Consider the following 26,000-nt stretch of genomic DNA (forward strand, 5'->3'; position numbering starts at 1 on the left):
GGAATTGAATTCGGGTGAGTAAAACTTCTAAAATTGATCTTAGCGTGAACGGGTATTTCTAAGTGTCATCGGATGATGGTGTGTTGTGAAATGGGAGTTTGAAATTCTTAAATTTTCTCTCTAGTTCCATGCAAGCCATTGTGGCGGGATTTTCCTGCCAGGGCGGGGTCGCCATAGTGGAAGAAACGCGACTTAAGTCGTAACTAAAACCCCAAAAATGTTATATTCTGCACTTTGAGAGCTAAGGAACGACCTCAGGTGTGTTCTTGACAATTTTTTCACCAATTTTAGGCTAAATATAAGGTTTTTACTCCCTGAATCCATGTTTCGATTAGTAGAACTTCGTTTCTTGGGTATTATCAATGGGGAAGGATTTTGATCTGGAAATTATGGTGGAAAAAGCCCTAATCTGGATATGGAGATCATGAGTCTGGATTAGATCTTTGATTGTTGATCCTTGCGTATAAATGGTTGTTTGTAGACATAAAACAAGCAGAAAGAATCTGAAAAGGGAAGATTCAAGTGTCTTAGGGGATTCAAGCTTGGATTCCAGGTAGATAATGATTGTGATTTCATGTTTTGCGTGATGTATGTTAGTAATTGCGTCATTGTAATGCATGCATGTATGTGAATGAAGCCTATTGATCACACCTATTGTAACTAAGTATATATGAACGAACAACTACATGTCATTAATCACCCCTTGTTGTAATATACATTGTGATTGTGATTCTGGTTGTGGTTTATTGAATAGATCGGGTGTTGCGTTTCGACATATTAACTTGGACGGTTGCCACATTGCAGCATAAATATGGAATCGATTGTCACTTTCTGACATAAATATGGAATCGATTGCCACGTTCCGACATAAATATATTTGGATCGGGTACCACGTTTTGGTATGCAAACAATTTGAGTGTGGGTTCCATGAGAGGACCATTGAATTGAATTCCACGAGAGGACCATTGACTTGACATAACTGTATCTTGAGAATTGAGAAATTGTGCTTGTTCGCATGTGATAATCGTTGTGTATGTATATATTCTGTTCATGTATGTGTTTACCTTGTTGTAATTTTGATATAGTTGTGCTTACTAGAATACCTGTGTGATTCTACAGTACACTGTGGTTGTGTACTGATACTGCGCTTGCTTGTTCTTTGTCGAGTACATGACATCTTCAGGTGACTATTGATAGACCTCAACTAGGTGACTATTGAGCGTGACCGGATTCAAGGGTGAGCCAGTTCTTTTAGGCTGCCATGAATCTTTCTTGTTTTACTCCACTCTTTTCGGATGCAGATTATTTGTTTAAGATGTTTAGTTTTGGGGTTGTACTCCTTGCTTTTAGACTTGTCGTTAGTATAGTTTTGGTACAATAACTTTCAGGTTCTAGGAATTGTTTTTTTACATTAGTTTGATTAGTTATTTGTTTAAACCTTTGAAGTTTATGAAAACTCCGTATATTTATTGTCATTTAAACTTGTTTCTATATCTTTAAATGCCTTAATTTTCTTAAAAATTTTTAATTTGAATTTATAATAATGATTCTCCTACCGAAGAATTAATGTGAGTGCCAATCACAATTTTCTAATAACGGTAACACTTTTATTTCTTAAAAATAAACATACTAAAAAAATCACCTAATATATTTCTATCTTCACATTTACTAGGTCAAATAAGGTATCATAGTCACAATGATGTTGTCTATGAGAAAAAATGTAAACCAGTCTTTATATATTATGCTGATGAGGCAATTAGTGGATTACAGGCAAATTTTTCTAAAAGCATCCTGTGACCTAGAAATAGAATTCAACCAAATCAAGAAACCAATCATTTTATATTCATTATTCAAGAAATGGAAATGATTTCTTTGAAATATATATATATATATATATATATATATATATATATATAAAAGTGGGAAGTTTCAACCTTAAAAGTTAAATTACCATTTTGCTCCTTCACTAAATTAAAATAAATTAATTTATTTTTTGAATACTAATATTTAATTACATAATGATAGAATATGAAGTCCAACTACAATTTAATTTTTCAGTTATGACATTATAATTAAAATTAATTAGGTTGAATTAAATTAGAGTAGAAAATAATAATGTATGAAACTCTTCGAATTTTGTGATTCTTTGAATTTTAAAATTAACATAAATTTATCTATCATGAAACAATAATGTATGAAACTCTTCAAATTTTGTGATTCTTTGAATTTTGAAACTAAAATAAATTTATCTATCAAAATGTGCACCATTAAAATTTTTTGGTAGGTGAAAAGACAATCAAATATCACTATAAATACCAGTTAATTGCTTCCTAGGTCATTCACATTCATTTTTTTTCTATCATGTAATATTATCTTTTCTTCTTCTTAGATTTATGATATGAATACAAGTAGTTAAGAAGCTAACTGAGGAGAAGAACAAATAGCTTCATTGTGAAATTAAAAGAGAAGCTTTCTTAGCATAAGTTCAACAATATAAAATATGACTTATATATTTCTTTAGATCTTTTTTATGTTAGATTATGATTTTATGTTTTTGTTTTTCATTTTGGAGTTAAGGTATGGTTGTCCAAAATGGATTGGTATGCAATCCATATTTTTATGTAAATATGTATTATTTTGCATTGTTATGAAAAGAAAAATTCTTTATTTTCGTGTTATTATACTTTTAAGTGTTATTTAATTGACAAAATTTCTACTAATACATGATATGTTTGACAATACTTGAATAGTTTATGCAAATAGTGATGTTGCAAATAATAATGATTTATATATATATATACTGTGTAATTAGTTATGTTAGGGCAAATAATAATGATATATATATATATATACTGTGTAATTTTTTACTAAATTTTTCAGATTCGCCCTTGCTCTAATGAATATGGGAAAATGCACAAGCACCTCCTCAACCTATGCCCGAAATCCCAGACACACTTATACTATACTAAGTAACTATTACCCCTGAACTTATTTTATAACTAACTTTCTATCCTTTTTCGGTTTACGTGGCACTAACTTGAAAAAAAAGTCAACCAGCGTTGGGCCCACAAGACAGTGCCATGTAGGCTGAAAATGGGTAGAAAATTATTAATAAAATAAGTTCAGGGAGGTAATAGGACCTTAGTATAGTATAATTGTGTCTATAAAATTTCGAGCATAGGTTGAGGAGGTACTTGTGCATTATCCCAATAAATATTAATTTTGTAGATATCAAAATTTTGTAACACTCTATAAGATGAGTTCTATTTCAGTTAGGGTCTTTGAATGCTACTTTATCCTAAATTCAAATACGTGTCTATGAGGTAATATATATTTCCTTGAAGAAATATCTTGAAAATTCTATAAATTCATGCGATATTTATCAAGAGATCAAGATGTAGCCTCTTACGCGTACGAAAAGCACAATTTATCGATAAAATATCCGTGTTTCATCATTTTTTTGTGATTGCAATTTATTTTTAATCACTTTAAAATTTATTACACACAATTCTATTATCCAGACTTATTTTTTTTTACAAAATATTTTTTTGGCTCACTCCGATCTGATTTGACAGGTAAACAATCTTCCTTTAAGTTGAGATAAATTGAAGATTTAAATTTTATGTAGATTTAAAATTTTTGGTAGTGACATCAAGTGCACTTAATTAACTTGATTTGAAATTTAACATTTTTATATATTTACTAATTAAATTTCTTTAACATACATATATAGGATCTAGGCCAAAAGAGATAAAAGAGTCTATTAATATTATTCCATTTAGAGTATGATGGATTTTAGATGACGATTTATACTGAAAATGTCACATATGTAATTATCTTGTCTCTAGAGAAAAATAGAACAATTATCATAACTTTGGGTGTTTGTCTTATAGTCAGGGGCGGAACTAGTATGCTGATTATAAAATTTAGTAAAATTTGAATAGCTTTGATGCAGATTTTATATTAACTTTCAAAAAATTCACTTAATATGTATGGCTAATTTATCATGAATCTAATAACTTGTCCTTTTTAAAATTTAACATTTATAAACTCAAAATTTTAACTTCGCTTCGACATATATAACCACAACATGAGACCATTACATCATTGAGGCCATTTGCCAAATTCATACAAATTTAGGCTGACTATTCTTTTTTGGTGTTGTTGTCACATAGGTTTAATCGAGTTTCTTTCGAGAAAATATATATTATTTATATATAGTTTAAATTATGTTTAATGTATATATAGTATATGGATATTGAATTCTTCATTTTAATTAATTTTTCATGTATTTGCATTTTCATATTTTTTTATCCTCGAAATCCTAATTTTGCGATTACTTTTGAATTTTAAAACAATAGTGAACTTTGCTCATCTTATACAATTTGATCTATTCAAAATATGAAAAAAGTGAAACAAACAAACTATATATAATATATTTCCCCTATATGTACAAGTTGAGCTTCCAAGAAAATAGACTAACAATCGTTACTTTTTCAGTTTCAATTTATGTGACATATTTTTTTTGGAGAGTCAAACAGTTATAATTTAATCAGGAATTTATGCATGAAATCTTCAAATTATTGAAAATGAAATTTATATGTTTATAAACTATGTAAAATACTATAAGTTACAATAATTTATATTTAAAAAATATAAAAAAGTTCAATGAAAAATAGATTTATTTAAATTTCAAAATTTGAAAGTACGACATAAATCAAACGGAGAGTAGAATTTAGAAAAATGCCACATCAAACTTTTTTTAAAAAAAAATATTTTTGAAGCCTTCAAATTGAAATTTAATCTAACAAAATAAATTAACTTAATCAGCGTTTTCAAGCTTAAAACCTTTTGGTTACGTTGTGGGATTGGAGAAAAATTTTTGGTCAGGAAGAGAGGTGAGACACTAAACTATACCAAACGCCTCTAATTTTTATTTCTTTATGATAATTTTTTAAAATTAAATTAAAGAAACAAAAAAAAATATTTTCTTTTTATTTTTTAAAAATCATCATATATTTATATACCTGCGCATACGTGGCACTATCACAAGGTAGAATTTCCTTTCAAATTTATTTATTTTCAAAAATAGTCTTCCCATTTCATGAAAATATGTGACTTTTACGAAGAATTGCGACTTTATGAAAAAATGTGACTATTATGAAAGGATTGCGACTTTATGAAAAATACATTTTCGAAGGGTTATAACTTTTCAAAGAGTTGTGACATTTCTGATAAGTCATAAGAAACATTTGTTCACATTACTCTTTGTTGAATATAAATAGAGAACTTTCCTCTCATTTTAAAACAATTGAAATTTTTTTGAACTTCTTCTTCTTCTTCACAATTAAATGTTTGTGTACTTTGCTAATGTTAAGTTCCTCACTACCACCGTTGTTTTTGTATAAGTACACTTGTGAACGGAAACGTTCCATCCTAAGAGGATTTATTACTTTAAACCTCGGGTATTAGAGAATAATAATTTTCTTAAGAAGACACTGTGTATTCAATGGATTCAATTTTTTCCGTTTGGTATCCTGGTATATTGTTTTACGGTCATTAATTTATACTTATGAAATTGATTGTTATTTTTGAACATACCATTAGTCTTTTTCAAGCAAATTGCAGTGCTTCCTTATGGTGCCTGACCCCTACATAAACAGTAATAACACAGGTTACTCTTTAACCTTGTATGCATAAGGCTGACAAAATTAGTCCACATGTCCAATCCGTTTAAGTTTGGACGGGTACGTTGACTAAATATCTAGTTCAAATTGACTAATAAGAAATCTCATTAGATTCGAGCCTAGAAATAATGTATTAGAAAAAGCTAGTTATATATACCTTTCAATATCGTAAATTCGATTTAAATATTAGATGGTCAATAGATTTCAAATAATGTGCATTTAGATTAGTTAGGCCAATAAATTTCATATAATGATCAATGCTTGAAGGACTTAAAAACTAAAATAACATGCATATTCAAAGAAAATAATCATAACATCCTAATAATAGATAAACTATGGTTTTGTTAAGAATAATCTATTGGAAGTCACAATATATACTAATGGTCAAATCCATTTTTATGTTTTCCTAGAAATCATAATTATATTGATGTTTAAATCCATTATATCTAAAAACCTTACATAAGTTGTTTATGCTTCTTACATAATGACAAAGATCAAAGGGCGGAGTCTTAGCGTAATTGATAAAATTAATTATCGCCATATGATTAGGAGATTATGTGTTCGAATTATGAAAACAGTTTTCTACAGAAATGCAGGGTACACTACTTACAAATAGACCCTTTTTTGGACCAAAAAACTTAACGCACCGAACTGTCTTTTTACGGAATGACAAAATCAGGACCACCAGTACACATAACTCTAACATCAAAATGAACTTAGTAGGGGCCTCCCCATTTTTAGGCTCTCAAATAACCACTAAAATCCATCAAACATCTCTATATATCTGACATAGTACTAGTGGATGAATGACTATATATTATAAATAAAAAAAAAAAGAAAGGTCATTTTGAAGATGACACAATATATTAAACAGTAGTACACATCCATGTGAAGAGAAATTTCAAAATTTTAGATCTAGTAAGTTGAGAATGAGCAAATAATTGTAGCAATAATATATAAGTCTATGATGTATATTATGATTCATTGAACATAATGTAAAATATAACTTATCAATTTCATGTAGAAATGACTTTTCTATAAATGAAATGGTGTCATATCATCACCTAATATGGAAAGATTCTTAGTTGCAGATAGAATTTTAATTTGCTCAAAAGAGAAATAAGACAGTAAACTGTTAAATTATAGTTGATACAATGGAAAGTACAAATAATAGAGGTCAAATTGACCCTATGAACTAGGTAGCTCACGAGTCGAATATTGTGCAAGTCCATATAAAGAGAGAATTGAACACTCTCGGCCCCATAGATTCAGTGCTTGTACTAATAATAGGTGTTAAAAATCAACCCTAAAGACTAGGTTAGCTTATGAAGCGTGAATTGTGCAAGGTCATATAAGGAGATAACAGTTCAATATATGAACCGATGTTATGTAGGACAGTGTAATACTCTCGGACCCGCACACCCAACTTTTGATATAGTGATAACTCATAGGGCAAGTACTGCACAAGGTCATATAACACTACAACAAAATTAACTTTTACCGACAATAAATAAACATATTAATAAAGAGTGCTAAAGTCTTACCAGCATTAGTTAAGTGTTATTCGATCTAATGTCGCTAAAGGCTTTAGACAAAGACTGCTAAATGCTGCTCAAAATACATATTTAGTTGTAATTGAGTTATTGCCATTAATTAATTGCCGCTAAACACCATTTTCTGTAGTGTAACGAGACAATAGCTTACCAGCTCAATCAATATAGGACAATCTAACACTCTCAGCCCCACACATCCAACTCTTGATATAGTGATTACTCATAGGGCGAGTACTACACAAGGCCATGTAAGGGGAGACAACAACTTACCACCTCAACCAGTATAGGACAATCTAACACTCTCAACCCCACACACCCAACTCTTGATATAGTGATAACTCATAGGGCGAGTACTGGACAGGGCCATATAAGGAGACAATAGCTTAATTACTACCTCAACCAATATAAGACAATCTAACATTCTCGGCCACGCACACCCAACGCTTGATATAGTGTGAAGTACTAATATATTACACGTGTTAATTAAATCAACCCCGACCCAAAGACTAGATAGCTCATGAGGTGAGAATCACAGAAGGTCATACAATGAGACAATACCTCAATGCCTCGACCAATGTAGGACAATTTGACACTCTCAGCCCCGACATCTAAAGAGTGGGCCCAAATATCAGATAAATCGAGAACATGCATAAGAAACATCGACATTGAGCCTAACTCAATCTCAAATCTAACTCTTAACAATATAACAATAGGTGAAACTTTCCTCTTTCAATCAAAAAAATTTGAGCCAATAATATGATCATACATTTCCATTTCCAAATAATAAAAACATGATAATACTTGACCACAAGTGCCCAACATTGACAATGACATCTCAAATATTCCCCTAATATATTCTCTTCACCACCTTATTTCTTAATCCACTCAAACAACTCTCTATACTATCAAAAAAAGGGCAAAAACATTTTTTTTTCTCAATACATATATTGGAAAAATGAAGTCACCAACCCAATTTTTCTTTATTCAAAAGCATATACTTCTAAAGTTGCTTATATTCATACTCTTCATTTGTTCAAACAATAGAAGTAACATATGTTGTAATCATCATTTTGCAAACCCTTCAAGTCTATCATTGAAACAACTAAAACTTGAAGGGTACCTTAGTTTTGAAAAACTAAATCATGCAGCTAAAGACTTTGGCAATAGATGTCATTTCCTTCCATTAGCAATTTTGTATCCAAAATCAGTTCTTGATATATCATCCACCTTAAAACATGTCTTCGAAATCGGTACTAGAATAGACTTAACTGTTGCTGCTAGAGGCAATGGACACTCTTTAGAAGGCCAAGCTCAAGCTTATCAAGGACTAGTTATTAATATGAAATCACTTCAAGAACTAGAAATGAAGTTCAATATTAATGAGGAATTGTCTTATATTGATGTTTCTGCTGGAGAGCTTTGGATAAATGTTCTGCATGAAAGTCTTAAACTTGGGCTTGCACCTAAATCTTGGACTGATTATCTTCACCTCACTGTTGGTGGTACTTTGTCTAATGCTGGAATCAGTGGACAAGCTTTTAAGCACGGACCGCAGATCAATAACGTCTACCAACTCGAGGTTGTCACTGGTATGTTCGTGAACAAACGTTTGGATAAGCTTATAAGTCGATCAAACTAGCTTATAAACACCTCTTTTGGCTTATCTACGCGTCTGGTGTGCTTATAAACTAATCTTATCTTCTTTAGATTTCTAGCTAATTTATGTGTGCCACCTCACCCCGAATGATTGGTGCAACGGTTAGACATCCTAAGACGAAAAAAATGGTCTTTCAGGATTGGTCGTTGCGTGTCACCTTTGATTTCTATCTTGTTGTAGGTAAAGGAGAGGTGATTACTTGTTCAGAGGAGCAGAATGCAGACTTGTTCCATGGTGTACTAGGAGGATTAGGGCAGTTTGGTATTATAACTAAGGCAAGAATTGCTCTTGAAACAGCACCAAAGCAGGTAGACATTGAACTCTAAAACCCAAAGTAACATTACTTTAGGCCAAACACATATATAGACGATCCGCCAAAGTTGGCTGCAGTTTTCATTTCAACACTTCAACTAAGGCCAGTACCTATCGAACACTCCAACCTCAACCTTCTTCTAACTTTCTGAGGTTGGAGCGCTCACTATGTACTGACCTTAATCGAAATGAAAACTGGTGCCAACTTTGAGGCACCGTCAATAGAATTTGGCTCCAGTTTTCATTTTGACATATCAACTAATTTCACTACCTATCAAACGCTACAACCTCATCCCTTTCTGTGACTTTATCTAAGGTTGTGAGTGCTCGATAGGTACTAACCTCAGTTAAAGTGTCGAAATGAAAACTGGTGCCAAACTTTGAGGACCATATGAAAAGAAAAGCAAGCTCATTCAGCATTGCTATAACTATTTACTTGACAGGTCAAGTGGATCAGAGTATTGTATTCAGATTTTGCTACATTTTCGAATGATCAAGAGGACTTGATATCATCTCAGAGTACATTTGACTATATCGAAGGATTCGTCATTATAAACAGCACTGGATTATTGAATAACTGGAGGTCTACTTTCAATCCTAAAGATCCACTTCAAGCTAGTAATTTTAGTTCAGAAGGCAGAGTTTTATTCTGTTTAGAAGTTGCGAAATACTTCAATCCAGAGGACACATATAGTACTGATCAGGTAAAAAAAACATCAAAATCAGTAAACTTTTCCAGGTTTCGATAAATCCAGTAAAATATTGACCTTGTTTCCTAAATAATTACTACAGGACATTGATATACTCTTATCAAAGTTGAGTTATATCCGATCAACGTTGTTTCTATCAGAAGTCTCCTACGTTGAGTTCCTCGATAGAGTTCATGTCTCCGAGATGAAACTACAAGAAAAGGGGTTATGGGATGTTCCTCATCCATGGCTAAATCTTCTAATACCAAAAAGCAGTATTCTTGAATTTGCTCAAGAAGTTTTTGGGAAGATTCTTACTGATACAAGCAATGGTCCTATACTCATCTACCCTGTCAACAAATCGAAGTACTACATTCTTGATTCTTCACAACTAACAAATCTCTTAATGATACGCGTTTTCCTAACAGTTATATATATCTTGGATGATCTATGTTTCAGGTGGAGAAAAGGAACATCAATGGTTACACCTGATGAAGATGTTTTCTACCTCATCGCGCTCCTGTCATCTGCTATGCCTTTTTCAACAGGAAAAGATGGACTAGAACACATCATAGATCAGAACAACAGAGTAGTAAGTTTTTGTGAAAAAACGCGTATTGGAATGAAACAATATTTGCCAAATCACAAGACTCAGGAAGAGTGGAAGCATCATTTTGGTCCCCATTGGGGTGCATTTGCTAGGAGGAAATCTACATATGACCCTTTGGCTATACTTGCTCCAGGACAGAGGATTTTCAGAAGGACGGCAGACTGTGAACATGAATGACCACAAATGTACATTCTTGAGTGGGACGGGGCGGGTCAAAATTTTGAGGTTTTAAGTTCCATCACGTCCCATTGTCATCCCTATATGTTATGAAAATCTGGTTATTAGGTGAAGAATTTCGATAAACAATTGTACATTTTCCTTTCCCCTATCCCGGTAGACGAGCAAAGGTCATTAGGTCGGATCATATAAATGCTATCCGACTTGAAGATGAGATGTATTGGAGGGTAGGAAGACGATAAATATGAAACATCACTTGTGAAACTTCATTTTTTGAATTTGTTATCTAAAGACGAATTGATTTTCCAAAATATTTAACCAAAAATAACGCATGGACATCGCCTAGTAATGGACACTAGATTTATTATGTTGTACCTATTGATGAACGGAGGGCTCTAAGTGATCACGAGCGAAGAGTAAAGCATCATATGAAACAAAATGCCTGGAAAATTCCAGCTAAAACAAATTTCTCATGGCAAAAACGAGTATTAAAATGCAAAGGCATACCACTTCCAATGGAGACAACACAAGATAAAAAAGAAACTAGTTATACGAAACGATGTATAATTCATCATGTATCTCAAAATTTCCTCCAAGGGAAATCCAGGCATCAAAAAAACAAAGATAAGCAACATTCTTGAATATAAAGGTGTTAATCAGGTACGGGAGCAATGCAAAATTGGCACGAGCTTAATGTCCTCAACCAAACTATCTAGCAAGTTGTGTCTGTGCATGTTCAAGAAGCTGACTGACTAATTTGTACGTGCGTCCAGAAAGGGGCTTGGTGTGATCGATGAGCTGCTCGTACCTGAACATGACAATGCTCATAAACATCAGGTGTATGCTAAAATGGGTCAACGCATTGAACATTTCGACAAGGTACATCTGTATATAAACTTACACATTAGGCTGATTTGGTTCCATTGTAACTGTCCCGGTTTCAGTGTCTATCTTGGCATCAAGCTTTGAGGTCCTGATAAGATTCACCATCCATCGCTCTGCCTCCTCAAGGTTCAAGTTAAGTTTCTCAGCTAGAACCCTGACATTTATGAAATGATAGAAAATGGTTATTAAATGGGCACAACTCTGCTTTCTTAAGCAACTACCCTGACAACATCCCCTCTCAACAGGTAAAAAACAAAAGGGGTATACCTAATATTACAAAAAACTATGGGCAAGGGGAGTGGGAAGGAACCCCAAAATAGATCTTAGAAAGTAACTTTGAAGAATTAGCTACATACCCCATGTCAATGCGTTGGTGAATGCGGCAGTAGGTCTCAGAGATAAAAAGACGAGCATTTTCAAGGAATTCATCTCTCAATGGCACAGAGGAGAAACTGCCCTCTTCAGCTCTTTTTCCAAGGAATGGGTCATTCAATATTAGCTGCATATAGCATCCGTGTTAAAATGAGTAAAAAGAGCTGCATTTGACGGGAAGAGCTCTGTGGCTATACAAAAGATACTTGGCTACGAGTATCAGAAACTAGTATGTCCATGATCTACAAACTTGCATATATATATTTGCAAAGAGTCCTGCACCTCTACTTTCAAAACACAATCATCACTTCATATATCATCTTAAAGCCAATTAAAACTTAATTTACAGAAATGTTTAGTTTCTACTTCTGATATGCTAGAAATGAATCATAAAACTATGATGTGAGCATGCATCAAAGCAGATAAACTACGCACAAAAGCTTACCTCTTCGCACTCCTTCATCTTCTCCTGTGCCCCATCAAAATCATAGTTGACGTAAATACATGCCAAAAACTCTGTGATGGGATCTTTGCAAGAGTGTTGCTCCTGCTGAATAACCTTTATAAAGTCCTTAAATTGAGGTCTTCTTCTCTTGTTGACAATAAATGCAATAGCCAAGTATCGCAGCAAGTGGGGAGCACTTGTTTGAATGGCATTCAAGTATCTGCAAGACTTCAATGATTTAGAAAAGCTCAAAGGGAAGAAGTAAATCCATCGCATACCAACAAAAGGAAAAATAACAGCTACTTTAATCGAGACACATCAAGAAGAAATACCATCTTAATGTATGTTACCACAAAAGAAGAGCAACATTTATTTCAAACATTTTGAAATAAGAAATTTATATTTCAGACAATAATTCTGCTGTATGCAAACATAAAATACAGTGTGTTTCTGACCCTCCAGATCATGTTTCGTTCTTTTTCATCTAGTTTTCAGGGCAATCGGAGCTTCCCAAAATATTCTTCTACATCATACTGTAGGTGATAGTATCGGAAAAGTTGCCTAACTCAAACAAGATGGGGAAAGCTAAAATGAAGCAGCAAATGAAAACAATCATCTATAAGCAATAGCAACTAAAGTACAGTTGGCATACTTGTCCTGGTTAAACAGGTCAATGATCAGTGTCTTGCCATTGTCATGGTTGAAGAAGATGAATAGACTCCAATGCATTAGCCATATTCTATTCTGAACTTGATTCAACGGAGTAGAGAAACTCTGCAAGACAAGCAACACTCTTAGTACACTTGGTAAACTGAGGATCATTCAATTTTTCCTACAGGATACTCAACTTGGAAGGACCAACTCAAAGACAGATAGTCGACTCAATATATGCAAATATTACCTTTGAGTCGATAATTTCTTTCAAGCGGTTGAGTTCCTCGAGTGCAATATCCCAATTCTGCATTAGTATCTCCGCTGCAAGCTTTCCCCACAATGCACTCACGCTCCTGTCACTGTTTGTGCACAATGCTCGGTACTGGTAAAGATAATCAGCAGCACCAGAGTAATTTCCACATTCAAACTGAAATTTGGCATATTGATACAATGCCTCTATCTGGTCTGGACCAATCTGGACAGGTTCGTAAAAGCCAATTATTTAGTAGAACAATCAGAGGGTTTGCTAAGATGAAAATATATCGAGCATTGCTAATCAAATAAAAAAAATATATTCACAAAATTAGCTAGAGACCAACTTCTGTTGGTGATCCCTTTAACAAGTGTATTATTAATTATATAACAGAAAGTACTAAAGAAGAAGGAACTCTACATCATGTAAACCAAACGATCTACACACCTGGTACCGCTCCTGGAGCAACTGAAGATTGTGCTGTTTGTCAGCTCTCAACTCCTGCACAGCACTGGAATTCTGCAAAAAAGTGATCAATGGGGCTGCAGCTTCCTCAAGTGCTTTCAACCTTGCCACAACCTCAGCTCTCCTCTCCATCATTTCTGAACAATCAAACGGCAATTATAAAGACAAGTGCAGAATTAAACATATCAAGGAACTCCCAAAATCACTTCTGCTCAAACTAAACATTTTTAATAACAGAGGAATCCATGAGGGCAAGTTGCAAATGGTTAGAGACTCTGTACCAACACATACGTGTACCAACAGCTTATCTTATCTAAGTACACCAAGAAAACTAGGTTTTAATTTACATACATTGCATGCATAAACTGTAAAGCTCAAATGGAAAATCCAGACGACAACGTCAAAATTACCTCCCATACCAAATCATTATCTGATCACAACTATATAGATTCCTCTAGGGACAATTCTAAAGAAAAACCTATGGAGACCACCCCAACAGAATTACAATACCCCCACGAAAAAAACTTGCACTGCTAAGTCACCAGATTTTTTACTCTTATGCCTCAACTATACAGATTATCCCCTCTGAATAAATTTTAAACAACTTCTACAGACCAGAACCATCAAAATTACAACCACCACCATCACCACCACCCCAAAAAAGAACCCCTTTTGCTAAAAGTGCACAAGCATTAAGACTACTGAAGCAACAAATAAATAAGCATTCACCAATACGTGGACCAATATGTAAACATACACCAATACGAAGGGAAACAGGAGACACCTGAAGGACAACACTTCTACAACTTCTATAGAGACCATATCCATTAAATTTAACAACCCCAGCCCACCCTACCCCCACACCACACATGAAGACCTTCAAGCTGAAAAGGGCACAAGGTATTTCGATCAGTAAGGGCACAAATCAACGGGCATTCATACCAAAGGGAAAGAAAGAGAAACCTTGACGTACAACCCCCACCCCCACCCCACACAACACACAAATCAATGCGTATTCACTATTAGAAAGGGGGGAAAGAGATACCTTGAGGAACAACACATAGACAACTTGTATAAACCATATCCATAAAATTCACAACCCCACCCCCCAAAAAAAAAGAACCCCTTTTGCTAAAAAAAGCACAAGTACTGAGATTAATAAACAAACAAATCAATTGGAAACACGAAGCGAAAAATTTAAATGATACCTTGAGGTACATCGTCGGTATGATAGAGAGACTTATGAATATCCATAGCATAATCAACCATGTTAGTGTGATTGAGCAGCTCAATCTTCGCCTTGAGTATATATTCATCTGGGTATAATCCCTGCTCTTGCAAAAACTCCAGTAACGGGAAAATCAAGTGAATGTCCAATTGCTGCGCTACACGTGGCGTCAAATCGTACTTCGACGCCATGATTGCTACTGTCGGTAGATATAGCAACCACAAAACTCGCCGCCGTGCAGAACCAGAGAAACTGAAAAGATGAGAAGTGGATCGGTAGAAGAAAGATTTCTAGGGTTTCTTTTTTTTGCTGTAAGGAATAAATAATGTTGAAACTCACCCTTGGGTTTTAAATATTGTTACCTTTAACCCATCCTCAATACAACTACTTTTCCTTTTTTGGTTTTGATTTTTATGATAGAAAATAGTTTGTTTGATCAAATTATTTTTTTTCAAAAGTATTGATTTCTAAAAACAATAAGGTAAAAGTATTATCATAATAATATTGTTAATTGTTTACGCTTACTATTATTAGTAATTATTAATTTTTATGATTGACTCAGTATCGAACGACGATCATCAATCATTTTCACTATCGAATAACCTTAGTATCTCTAATTGCAACCTTCAACCATTATTATCAGTCAGTTATACTATGTCACTAACCATGTTCAATAACAATCTATGTCATTTTTGCTAATATCGTCAATTATTATCTTCATTGCTAACAATTACAATCAACCACTTATCGTCATCACTTTCGCGATCATCATTACTAATTATAACCGTCTTCGTTAACCTTTTGAACGTGCTTCATCAAAACAATTTTACTGCACTCGAATATGTTATTTTTGTAATATTTAATTATCATTTTTTGAACTCTATATACTACTCCTAGGAGTAGTTTTTTAAAATAAAGATAAGTTCCATACATTCATATGCTATAGTAAAAAGAATAAACAACTTATATTAAATTATTTTTTTGGGGAACTAAACACATTTTATTACCAAAGTGGCAAAATATAGCTCAAAAAAGAAAAATTAACACCAGAGCATACTCCAACTCCGCGGACAAGCCTAGTTCTACATAAAAAAATGATCGTTTGGTAATTGACATTCTTTTGTATACGTTCCTGAAATTTTTAACGACATTGATTCTAATCACACTTAGCTAATGTAAATATGTCTTTAGCACTCTTTATTAATGTCAATATCTACGGTCGCTAAAAGTGATTTTCGTTTTAGTGTAGATCACTATGCATACGTTTGATAATCAAATCGGAAGACAATTTCTTAACAATGGAATACAAATCTATCTTCATAAAAATATAAGAGGTCTAATAGTATTATCATTCTTGTCGTTCTTCCAGCTTTATGTTGTTTATAATTCATATAGGGGCTTCATTATTCTGAAAAGTCTTGTAATTCAATACCAAATAAACTCCATATAAATAAAGCACAACCCTTTATTAACCTTAAAATAAAGATAAAGTAGACTTTTGGGTTCCTTGAAATAGATTTGTTTATATTTTGTTTTTCTAAAATAAGTCGATCCAAATACTCTTTAAAGTAGTCATGATTGAATAGTAAACACATCAAAAGAAACACAAAGGATTTAGTTTTGATATCCCATTTACTGCTCTACAACACACTAGACTTCTACAAGCAAGTAATTCAACTTCACCCTGAAAACTGTTTACAAAAACTAACAGAAGCAAACATCTCTCTACTGAAAACAAACGAAAACGAAGCTGGTAAGTCATAGTAAGACCACCCGTAAATGTGAAATTCATATGCCTCGTCTCTAAGCAATCAGGAAAGGCAAAACTGTTAGCATGAACGACTCATAAGTGAACGTAGCAGAGCCAGAATATGAAGTATCCTTCTCCTTGAACTTCTCAGTTAGCCCCTGCAAAAGAAATGAGAGCGTATGTGAGAAAAAACACCTAGCTGGATAAAATAGAATGGTACACGAATGCCAGAATATACGAAGTTACTGTAAGCTTACTTTAACGGTGAGGCAGCACCTGAATCAAGCAAATAAAACGGAAGAACAAAAGGCAAAGTTAGCAAAGAATAGAACAAAAGAGAAGATATATACGAAGAAAGATTTGCATTGATGCAGAAACATACTCAATGAAGTTATCATATTCAATGGCCCTACTCTTTCCACCAGTTTTATCAAACTTGGAGACCAGCAATTCCAGGATAGAAGGTGATACAGCATATCCCAGGCTAAGTAACGCGTCCCTCAATTCAGATGAATCAATTTTTCCACTCCTATCCCTATCAAATCTCTCGAAAATTCCCTGCATTACACATGAAGTTCCAATCAACTTGCATAGAAAGGGAGATTTGTTTTCCCAAGCAAAACGGAAAACACAAAGAAGTGCAAAGGTAACCGTAAAAGATTCTTTAACTTACCCTCCATTCTTGGAGACTGTAGAACACTGAAGTGAATTCTTTGGGACCTGCTTACAGGGCAGAAAATAGATTAACAGGCAGAAAAAGAAAAGAGGGGAAGATCTATAGGCTCAATGAAAGAAAAAAGCTTCGTTAAGGTATATCTCCAATTCAAATTCGATCAACATCATTAAATCATACTCTTGATTAACTTCAAAAACTAAGAACATTTGGAATGAAAAATATAGAACAAAAAGGGAATAGTTCTGCATTCATCTTTCCACTTGAAAAAACATAGAGCAAAAAGGAAGTCTGGAGAACATGTTAGCACATAATCATTTACTACTAGATGCTAAAAGTAAAGTTTCTACGTAGAATTATCAATATACAAAGTTGCATCTTATGTAGGTAGTTGTTACTTTTGCCACCCTAATGGCTCAACACATGCTCTAAAGAGATTCTAACTTCAAAAAAGGAAGGAGAAAGGAAGAGAGGGGAAAAAAGAGAGAAGTCTAAAAGAAGTTCGGCCGCTATCACCACATTGTCAAAGACTTGCTTCTGTTCTTTCCAAAGAGAACTAATAGTACAAGACTGTTAAATTAAGCTAGATATTGCTCAATTGAGAATACCACTTCCATAAGTAGTAGGAACGTCCAATCTGCATTGTGTAAGATCCCCATGCTAAGAAAATGTTATTTCTCTTTTTATATGGAAATCCCACCCTGCATTCCCCCATTGATGGACCAACAGGGTCTTTTCACACTTTTCTTCCCTGACGACGTTGGTTCATTACATAGCCAATTGAGAATACATAAAATGGCCACATAGTCATCAACTCAAGGAACAACAAACTCAATAAATTCCACCTAATCCTGGACGAGGACATAAAGAACAATTCATACAGGAATTTCAATGGCCATATCGAAGGCTTATAGGCCTGTTTTATGTCATATCATCCTGGCCAACATACACTTAAGGATGACCCACCAATACAACCATAAGGGGTTGTTTGGTATATAAGGTATGCCTCGGATATCCCACTGGATTAGTTATCCGACCATATATTTATCTGTGGGACTGACTAATACTCCTAAGCGAATGCATGATAAAATAATCACATAACTGTTATCCTTCGTCCCTCATACCAAGCAACCCCCAAAGTCTTGATCAAGATTACTACTTTATTACAAATGATTACTCCAAATGACCTTTTTCAACCACCCTCAGTCACAAATTAACTGTATACTGCATGTTGTTATTAATAATTGTACACAACCTAACATTTTCAGCACGAAATTCATCATCAATCCGATCATTTTCTACAATACATGGCAAAAACTGAAACATTTCATAAGTGAATTTTGAGCTCAATTATTTGGAATTAAGATTATTACCGATTTTTCTAGTGTTGGTATTGGTGAAGAGATACATAAGCAGATGAACAGTTCTCAAGCTGAAGCTCTGATTATACGAAGAAAGCGCCTTCTGCAGCTCCTTATCATCAATTAACCCACTCCCATCCTGATCCGCGAGCTGGAAACAAGCTACAATATTCGGATCGGTTCCCGGTGGAAAAGCAGACGGCACGAGAGATGCAAAAGGGCTACTAGCTCCATAAGGCCCAGCAGGAGGTGGCGCGTGGTATCCACCATAAGGAGCAGACGGTTGTGAGTGGCTATCCTTCGGTGGTTTGTTCGGATCACCGAACGGAGCCGAAGGAGGTGGAGCAGGGTACCCAGCCCCTGCCCCACCGTAAGGAGATGAAGATTGTGGTTTATTCTCTTTTGGGGGTTTATGCGGATCACCGTAAGACGGTGCTCCGGCGCCGTAGGGAGACGGAACGGGAGCGTAAGGGGAGTGAGATTGAGGAGGTGGAGCACCGTAGGGTGATGGTGGAGCACCGTAAGGTGATGGTGAAGCACCGTAGGGTGATGCTGAAGACGGTGGTGGAGCACCGTAAGGTGAAGCTGACGACGGCGGTGGAGCACCGTATGGGGTGGAGGAGTACGGCTGAGATGACGGTGGCTGGCCGTAACCGTAGCCGGGAACATTGTGCGGGTAACCGGACATTTTTGGAAAGCTAGAGAGAGAAAATTAAAAAGATAAATTTCTGTAAATTTGAAATAATTAAATAAATAAATAAATATGTGGTTTTATAAATAGACAAATCATATAAATTACTACCAAGTAGAAAGGTCCTGGAATTGGGTATTATTTACGCGGTTGCCACTTCTCTTCTTCGTTAAGTTACCGCGGATTTTGCAAATCCTAAGACTACACTACTAGTCTTCCTTTTTTATCCTTTTCGCGAGTTTAATATCTTAACTATTAAATAATTATTCTTTTTATAAATTAAAAAAACTACTATGTAGAGTTGACATATTCATTTTTAGTCGACAATGGATGTATGTGGTCAAATCTGATATTGAAGTAAAATTTAATATGAAAATAGTGATACGTTAGATATGAAATTCGAAAAGATAATTTAATTTCTTTTTTGGTATATTTTATATAGTTTTAGTTTAGGACCACTCTATTAGATATTAACTTTATTTTTTTACATTTCATATCAAATTAAGCTAGATCATTATTTTGAAACGGAAAGGATAATACTTCAGTTGAATAAATAAATAAAATGATGAATAGTTAAGACACGAAATTTAAAGTGCTGAAGGTATTATCGTAATTGTCTGCATAGAGAGGGGTGGAGAAGTAAATAAATATTTGTTATTAACAGATATCGCTATAAATTCGACTACGACAGAAGCACACCTAAGTGGACACGCACGAGAAGTTGATATTTGTAGTTTGACTTTAGAATTACGACCAAAAAATTAGGTGAGTAAGAGAGAAGAAAAATAAATAAAAAAATATTTTTATTAGTTGTTAGAAGGGTTAAAAAGAGGATTTTTGGCTCTCTTTGGCTATAAATATTGATTCTTCAGAATTTTTTTTATTTCTTTTTTTTTTTGCAAAGTTTCTTCGTGTGCTTTATTGTGGCTGACACCAACTTTTGGTATCAATACACTGATTGAGATCATTTATCATGGGATGACGTATTCTAAATCAAACCTCGGGTATTAGAGGGAATAATTTCCTTAAAGGAACATTGTGCATTCAGTAGGTTTGTTGATCTTCTTCTTGTTTTGTTTCTTACAGATTCTGATATATTTTTGTAGATTTTAGTTTTCTGAATTAATTTTTGTTTTTTCTATTATTCACTATTTTGATTAAGACTTTGATAATTTCGTAGTTATGCAAAATTTCTGTTATCAGAAATACTGATTTTAAACACAAATCGGCTAAGAAATGTAATTGATAGAGTACTCTTGTTATCGAGGAGGGGAAAAATTGATTAAGTTAACGAAAATATTTAGTCAAATTAACCTTTTAGAGTAATGATGAGTTTAATATTGTTTTACACCTAACTACTTTTTAGTTTTTAGAAGTTCCAATCATGCTACTCTAAACTTAAGCATGTGATCGAATTTCATATCATCCCAAAAATCAAGTGATTTGATATATGAGAATTAATTACTATTATTAATTTGATTTTTTGATGGGATGTCAATCAGATCTCATTAGTAATATTATCAAATTACTCTGTCGATTTTGATTAGAATAGAAAGGAAGAATTACCTAGTATTTATTCGTCTCTCGACTATTATACTGCCTAACTTGACTTGATTGCAATTTTTATGGAAATTTTTGATTGAGTGCAAATTTGTTGCTTGATTTGTTTTGATCTTGTGAATATTCAATATTATTAATAACTTGATAGGAACATGCATCTATCTTGATATCAAAGGTAAGTAGGAATAAATTTTAACAATATACAACCATGTGGTAAGTTGATAAGCGAGTGAATTTCAAGCCAAGGAAACTTCCTATTAGGAATGGCCGTGTGAATCATCAATACAATATTTGATTCACACGGTCCGCATACTGGTTCATACAATGCGTCGCCCGCTCTTGTATTTGTAATAACCCATAGTAGTAGGTTGGGCTAAGATACATTATATTATTATTTTTATCTATTTATAAATAATTCCTCTATATAAAGCTCCACTTGATACATGTATATTACCAAATTCTCAAATTTTCATCTTTATTATGGAAAAAAAACATAAATGATTACAAAAAGGACCTTCAGTTTATTGAAGAGGTGACCAGCAATGTTGATGAGGTCCAAAAAAAGAATTCTTGTTGAAATCCTCTCACAAAATGCTCATGTTGAGTATTTGCAGGTAGATTGGGACTTAAATAGGCGGATTGAGTTGAATTTGAACAGATTAAAATACGTTAAGTTAATAATAGGCTAACTCCTTTCATACTAGTAGTCATAGTATTGTTCATGTCATTTCGTGTTATTCGCGGATTGAGTTGAATTTAAGCAGATTAAAATAAGTTAAGTTGATAAATGAGCGGCATCAGCAATCAGGCTAAAAACTTTCATATTAGTAGCTGTAGTGTTACTCATGTCGTTTCTTCTATTACTAGTTAATGTTTCTTCTAGTAATTGATTATCGTATTATTTTGTTGTAGTTACTGTTCATTTTTTTTCTTTTTATATGCTCTGTCATGATTTCTTTAGTATTTAATCTTGGCATCTTTGTTCCTATTATTTTTATTTTTTGATTCTCTTGGTAATGCTTTTACTTGAACTGAAAATCGACATCTCTACTTTTCAAGGTAGGGATAAACTCTGTAGGTTTGATGTTAATAAATCGCCCAAAAGTTACTTGAGTTGAAATAAGTTAGGCTCAAATGAGTCATTTAATTTCAATTCTTAACGAATTATATTTTCATAGACTAATTTTATCGTCTCTGCTTGTAGGGTCATAGTCTCAATGGTCACACTGATAGAGACACATTCAAGCAACTCATACCTGTCATCACTTACCAAGATATTCAGCCCCATATCAATCGTATCGTCGATGGTGATAAATCTCCAATGCTCCCAACCCATCTCTGAATTACTGGCAAGGTTCGTTTTTTTGGTGTTCGAGTCAGTTTATATAGTCATTATTATTATTTGTTGTTGATTCTGTTCTTTTCTATATTGCGCCTCAATTCAACTTCCTATGCCAGGAAAATGTAGTTTTGAGCATTGATGATGATAATGAAGTTGAGCTACAAAATGCAGTGAAAAATGCATCAGGCAATCTGTTTCGATTTGATGCACATGTAACCGAGTACACCAGCTATGTCGATATTGCCACTATGTCCTGTTCTGCAGGGAGCTGAGAGTGAATGGATCTAGCTTGGACGAGATCCGACTTTGTTTTCCTGTACTAAAGAAACTGGTAAAACATTCCTAAACATATTTCATATAATAAGCTGCAATAAAAAGAATAGACAATTGCTATCATGACCAATCTTTTAGCAGTTATATAGAGAAGAAGTTGTTGCAGCTCAGTTGATACTTTATGTTTTATCTTTAGCACATTGTGCTCTATAATTCCTTTTATCCTTCACAAAAGAATTCGGATACCATCCTATCTTTACTTCATATAAGACTGAAAATTAAAAGAACAGAGAGATTGTTGTCATGGCCAATCTTGAGCTTGCAGCTTAGTGCGAAGCAGTTGTTGCAGGTCAGCCTTTCGAGTTTTGGACACCCCAACTATATTGAGTTGACTTGCCAAGGCCTTGAGTTGAACCAGTGACATGTTATCGATACATGCCATACGAGAAGATGGGGTAAGAGATGCCATGGGAAAAACAACTTCAACATTATGAACATTCCAAGGCACTTGACTTGTTCTGTCATATGATCTTACCAACATATTTTGAGCATTCCTCAGATTGTTATTCTCTTGGAAAAGTGGTGCGAATAAACTTGTTTCGCTCCTCCTTCTAAAGTGGAGCTGAGAAGTTGAACTAATGCCTGCAAAATCACCACTTCTTTTGGCTCCAGCCAGTTGTTGTTGAGTTCCCCTGATGGCGTTGTCACCGTTGTATTCACCTCCACCCATTAACTTTCTTTGTGGATCGCTTCTTTCACCAATCATAGGATTCAATAGACCTGGTTGTGTGCCTCCTATAGTACGAACAATTCCAGCATGCACCACTTCTTTTCCCTTCATTCCAGATGGATCATAATTCTGAACAGGCGTCACTTCATTTTCTGTTGATTTGCTGCTATGTTCTTTGGTTGCTTGTACTGCAGCATGTATCTCCTCTAGAGTTGTTCCTGCAAGCAACACTTCTTTTCCCTTCATTCCAGATGGATCATAATACTGAACAACCGTCACTTCATTTTCTGTTGATTTGTTGCTATATTCTTTGGTTGCTTGTTCTGCAGCGTGTATCTCCTCTAGAGTTGTTCCTGCAAGCACCACTTCTTTTCCCTTCGTTCCAGATGGATCATAATTCTGAACAAGCATCACATCATTTTCTGTTGATTTGCTGCTATGTTCTTTGGTTGCTTGTTCTGCAGCATGTATCTCCTCTAGAGTTGTTCCTGCAAGCACCACTTCTTTTCCCTTCATTCCAGATGGATCATAATTCTGAACAGCCAACACTTCATTTTCTGTTGATTTGCTGCTATGTTCTTTGGTTGCTTGTTCTGCAGCATGTATCTCCTCTAGAGTTGTTCCTGCAAGCAACACTTCTTTTCCCTTCATTCCAGATGGATCATAATTCTGAACAGCCAACACTTCATTTTCTGTTGATTTGCTGCTATGTTCTTTGGTTGCTTGTTCTGCAGCATGTATCTCCTCTAGAGTTGTTCCTGCAAGCACCACTTCTTTTCCCTTCATTCCAGATGGATCATAATTCTGAACAGACAACACTTCATTTTCTGTTGATTTGCTGCTATGTTCTTTGGTTGCTTGTTCTGCAGCATGTCTCTCCTCTAGAGTTGTTCCTGCAAGCTGTCGAAGAACATTTTCGTTGTTTTTCATTCAATATCGCAAAAAGCAATGAAAGACGTCATCTTAGAGTAGTTTCTGTTTGGACTTTAATTGAAAACTTTTAAACAATGCAAGTATTTTAGGTTCTGCAAGCTGTTGATTTTAAAATAAAAGTCGACAAAATAGCTTATCAGGAGGTTCAGGCAGTGGCAGAACCACGATTTTTGCTAAGGAGATTTAAATATGCAAAAGTGAACATACAAAGAAGGCAAGGGGATTGAACATGTAATATGTATCACAACAAATGTTGTCGCACCTGTCAAATTCTTCCAAAAGTGCACTACTTTTGAAGAATCTGACACTCACCCTGCGACGTTTTTAAAGAGTCTGAGAAACATAGGTGTTACCTAAAGAATATGTATCGACTAAAGTGAACAAATAAAAGCATGTGAGTATTGCCGCACACATGTTGGATCCTCCCAAAAATACACTACTTCTGGAGGATCTGTTACACACTCGGCGATATTTTTGAAGAGTCTTAGCAACGTAGGTACTACCTAAAGAGCATGTACTGACTAAAGTCGACAGATAAGAACATGTGACAGTTTCAAAAATCATACCAGCTGATTCTCATTTTGTAAAGGCATTAGCGTGCTCTCCAGGTTAACAATCTCCTTATTCGATGCAGCAAGACCCATATTATCTTCACGGGCAACTTGTCTCTGGAGCATAAGTTCATCAGCTTCAACTTCTCGAATTTCTGAATCAGCTTTGTTTTCCTGTATCTTCATCACTTGCAGACATGATTTCTTGTTTAAAGCATCTGCCTCGATCACGTCTATGACATAGAATCAATTTAAACAGATGAGGTATGTCGATCAAAACTAACACTAAAAGATCTATATATGTGAATATTATGAACTTACCAAGCCTCGGATCGAAATACAAGTTATACTCCCATCTTGCATAGCTGCTTTCATCTGTGTAGACTAAAGAAATCATCTACTTCAGTACTTCCATTACCAAAATCTTGACAATCCAATCAAGGTAACAACAGAATATCAAACCTTGATTTTCAGGTGGATCCCAAAGAGATAAATCCATCTCATCAAGAAACATCATTCTGACTAAAGGAAAAAAAGAAGAAGAAGAGATCACATATCCGGTTTAAGAGATAAAATGGAAAACAGTATACAACAACATACCCAGTGTAGTCCGACAAAGTAGAGTCTGCGGAGGGTAGAGTGCACGTAGACCTTACCTCTACCTCAAAGATAGAAAATATGTTTCCGATAGACCCCTGGCTCAAGGAAAAACAGTCTAAAACTTCAAAAAGTAAATTTTTTAACATCTCCTAGGCTGATGCTTGTAACACTATCAAGCTTCAAAAGGTCATATTGAAAAATCAATGCTCCTATTTACTAGTAAAGCAAACAATAAGAACCTCTAGGTGTCTTTTTTCAATGAACCGAGTCAGCTTGCGCACACCTCAATTGTCATGAGTTCCTACTAGGTCTCACCAGCACAAAAATGCCATGCAACTTTGTGATAATCTACATTTTTTAGTTTATTTCTTGATAACCATAGTGTCAAGGCCATCTTGCGCACACCTCAACTAATTTCACACGATACGCATCACCTCCCACCAATAACAAATACCAGGTAATCTATGTTTTAATTTTAGAAATATTGGTTTTTGAAGATTCCTAAGCCCATTACTAACCTTTGCTTTGATACCAATAGAGTACCCCCCC

At 34.4% G+C, this 26,000-nt stretch overlaps 4 protein-coding genes and 1 long non-coding RNA gene across 6 annotated transcripts; 2 read left to right on the forward strand and 3 right to left on the reverse strand.

The window, feature by feature from the left end:
- Positions 1 to 8,113: 8,113 nt before the first annotated feature.
- LOC107002172 (cytokinin dehydrogenase 1-like) lies at positions 8,114 to 10,963 on the forward strand. Its single transcript, XM_015200086.2, has 5 exons — positions 8,114 to 8,829; positions 9,078 to 9,205; positions 9,653 to 9,913; positions 10,002 to 10,264; positions 10,358 to 10,963. Exons 1-5 carry the CDS (start codon positions 8,196 to 8,198, stop codon positions 10,683 to 10,685), a joined length of 1,614 nt encoding a protein of 537 aa, XP_015055572.1. The 5' UTR covers positions 8,114 to 8,195; the 3' UTR covers positions 10,686 to 10,963.
- Positions 10,964 to 11,158: 195 nt separating this feature from the next.
- Positions 11,159 to 15,309, reverse strand: LOC107002173 (eukaryotic translation initiation factor 3 subunit E). Its single transcript, XM_015200087.1, has 8 exons — positions 14,968 to 15,309; positions 13,742 to 13,896; positions 13,289 to 13,516; positions 13,040 to 13,161; positions 12,388 to 12,607; positions 11,927 to 12,069; positions 11,587 to 11,724; positions 11,159 to 11,493 (listed from the first exon to the last, which is right to left on the reverse strand). Exons 1-8 carry the CDS (start codon positions 15,176 to 15,178, stop codon positions 11,394 to 11,396), a joined length of 1,317 nt encoding a protein of 438 aa, XP_015055573.1. The 5' UTR covers positions 15,179 to 15,309; the 3' UTR covers positions 11,159 to 11,393.
- Positions 15,310 to 16,544: 1,235 nt separating this feature from the next.
- LOC107002660 (probable calcium-binding protein CML49) lies at positions 16,545 to 19,527 on the reverse strand. Of its 2 annotated transcripts, XM_027912488.1 has the most exons (6): positions 19,150 to 19,527; positions 18,784 to 19,116; positions 17,411 to 17,457; positions 17,120 to 17,295; positions 16,995 to 17,013; positions 16,545 to 16,895 (listed from the first exon to the last, which is right to left on the reverse strand). In XM_027912488.1, the coding sequence occupies exons 1-6, from the start codon at positions 19,457 to 19,459 to the stop codon at positions 16,791 to 16,793; spliced, it is 990 nt and encodes a 329-aa protein (XP_027768289.1). In that variant the 5' UTR covers positions 19,460 to 19,527; the 3' UTR covers positions 16,545 to 16,790. The 2 variants fall into 2 exon arrangements, with proteins under 2 accessions (XP_027768289.1, XP_015056260.1); XM_015200774.2 differs by having other exon boundaries at positions 18,784 to 19,526.
- Positions 19,528 to 20,336: 809 nt separating this feature from the next.
- On the forward strand, positions 20,337 to 22,807 carry LOC114074368. The gene is made up of 3 exons (XR_003574734.1): positions 20,337 to 20,513; positions 22,227 to 22,376; positions 22,481 to 22,807. It is a non-coding gene; the product is annotated as an uncharacterized LOC114074368 (long non-coding RNA).
- On the reverse strand, positions 22,756 to 25,973 carry LOC107031927. Its single transcript, XM_027912257.1, has 4 exons — positions 25,314 to 25,973; positions 25,173 to 25,235; positions 24,867 to 25,084; positions 22,756 to 24,267 (listed from the first exon to the last, which is right to left on the reverse strand). Exons 1-4 carry the CDS (start codon positions 25,366 to 25,368, stop codon positions 22,939 to 22,941), a joined length of 1,665 nt encoding a protein of 554 aa, XP_027768058.1. The 5' UTR covers positions 25,369 to 25,973; the 3' UTR covers positions 22,756 to 22,938.
- Positions 25,974 to 26,000: the final 27 nt, after the last annotated feature.

Source organism: Solanum pennellii, chromosome 10, assembly GCF_001406875.1.
Source record: "Solanum pennellii chromosome 10, SPENNV200".
In the NCBI taxonomy this organism is placed as follows: Eukaryota; Viridiplantae; Streptophyta; class Magnoliopsida; order Solanales; family Solanaceae; genus Solanum; species Solanum pennellii.

Coding starts and splice junctions, on each gene's coding strand:
- LOC107002172 (XM_015200086.2), top strand. CDS start 8,196: ATGAAGTCACCAACCCAATTTTTCTTTATTCAAAAGCATATACTTCTA. Junction 9,914..10,001: donor ACACATATAGTACTGATCAG/GTAAAAAAAACA, acceptor TAATTACTACAG/GACATTGATATACTCTTATC. Junction 10,265..10,357: donor TACCCTGTCAACAAATCGAA/GTACTACATTCT, acceptor TCTATGTTTCAG/GTGGAGAAAAGGAACATCAA.
- LOC107002173 (XM_015200087.1), bottom strand. CDS start 15,178: ATGGCGTCGAAGTACGATTTGACGCCACGTGTAGCGCAGCAATTGGAC. Junction 13,517..13,741: donor TGCTCCAGGAGCGGTACCAG/GTGTGTAGATCG, acceptor GAACCTGTCCAG/ATTGGTCCAGACCAGATAGA. Junction 12,608..13,039: donor GACCTGTTTAACCAGGACAA/GTATGCCAACTG, acceptor GAAGTCTTGCAG/ATACTTGAATGCCATTCAAA.
- LOC107002660 (XM_015200774.2), bottom strand. CDS start 19,459: ATGTCCGGTTACCCGCACAATGTTCCCGGCTACGGTTACGGCCAGCCA. Junction 17,458..18,783: donor TACCAACACTAGAAAAATCG/GTAATAATCTTA, acceptor CCCTGTAAGCAG/GTCCCAAAGAATTCACTTCA. Junction 17,296..17,410: donor ACAGTCTCCAAGAATGGAGG/GTAAGTTAAAGA, acceptor TGTGTAATGCAG/GGAATTTTCGAGAGATTTGA.
- LOC107031927 (XM_027912257.1), bottom strand. CDS start 25,368: ATGATGTTTCTTGATGAGATGGATTTATCTCTTTGGGATCCACCTGAA. Junction 25,085..25,172: donor GTATTTCGATCCGAGGCTTG/GTAAGTTCATAA, acceptor TCTATGTCATAG/ACGTGATCGAGGCAGATGCT. Junction 24,268..24,866: donor TACAAAATGAGAATCAGCTG/GTATGATTTTTG, acceptor GTTCTTCGACAG/CTTGCAGGAACAACTCTAGA.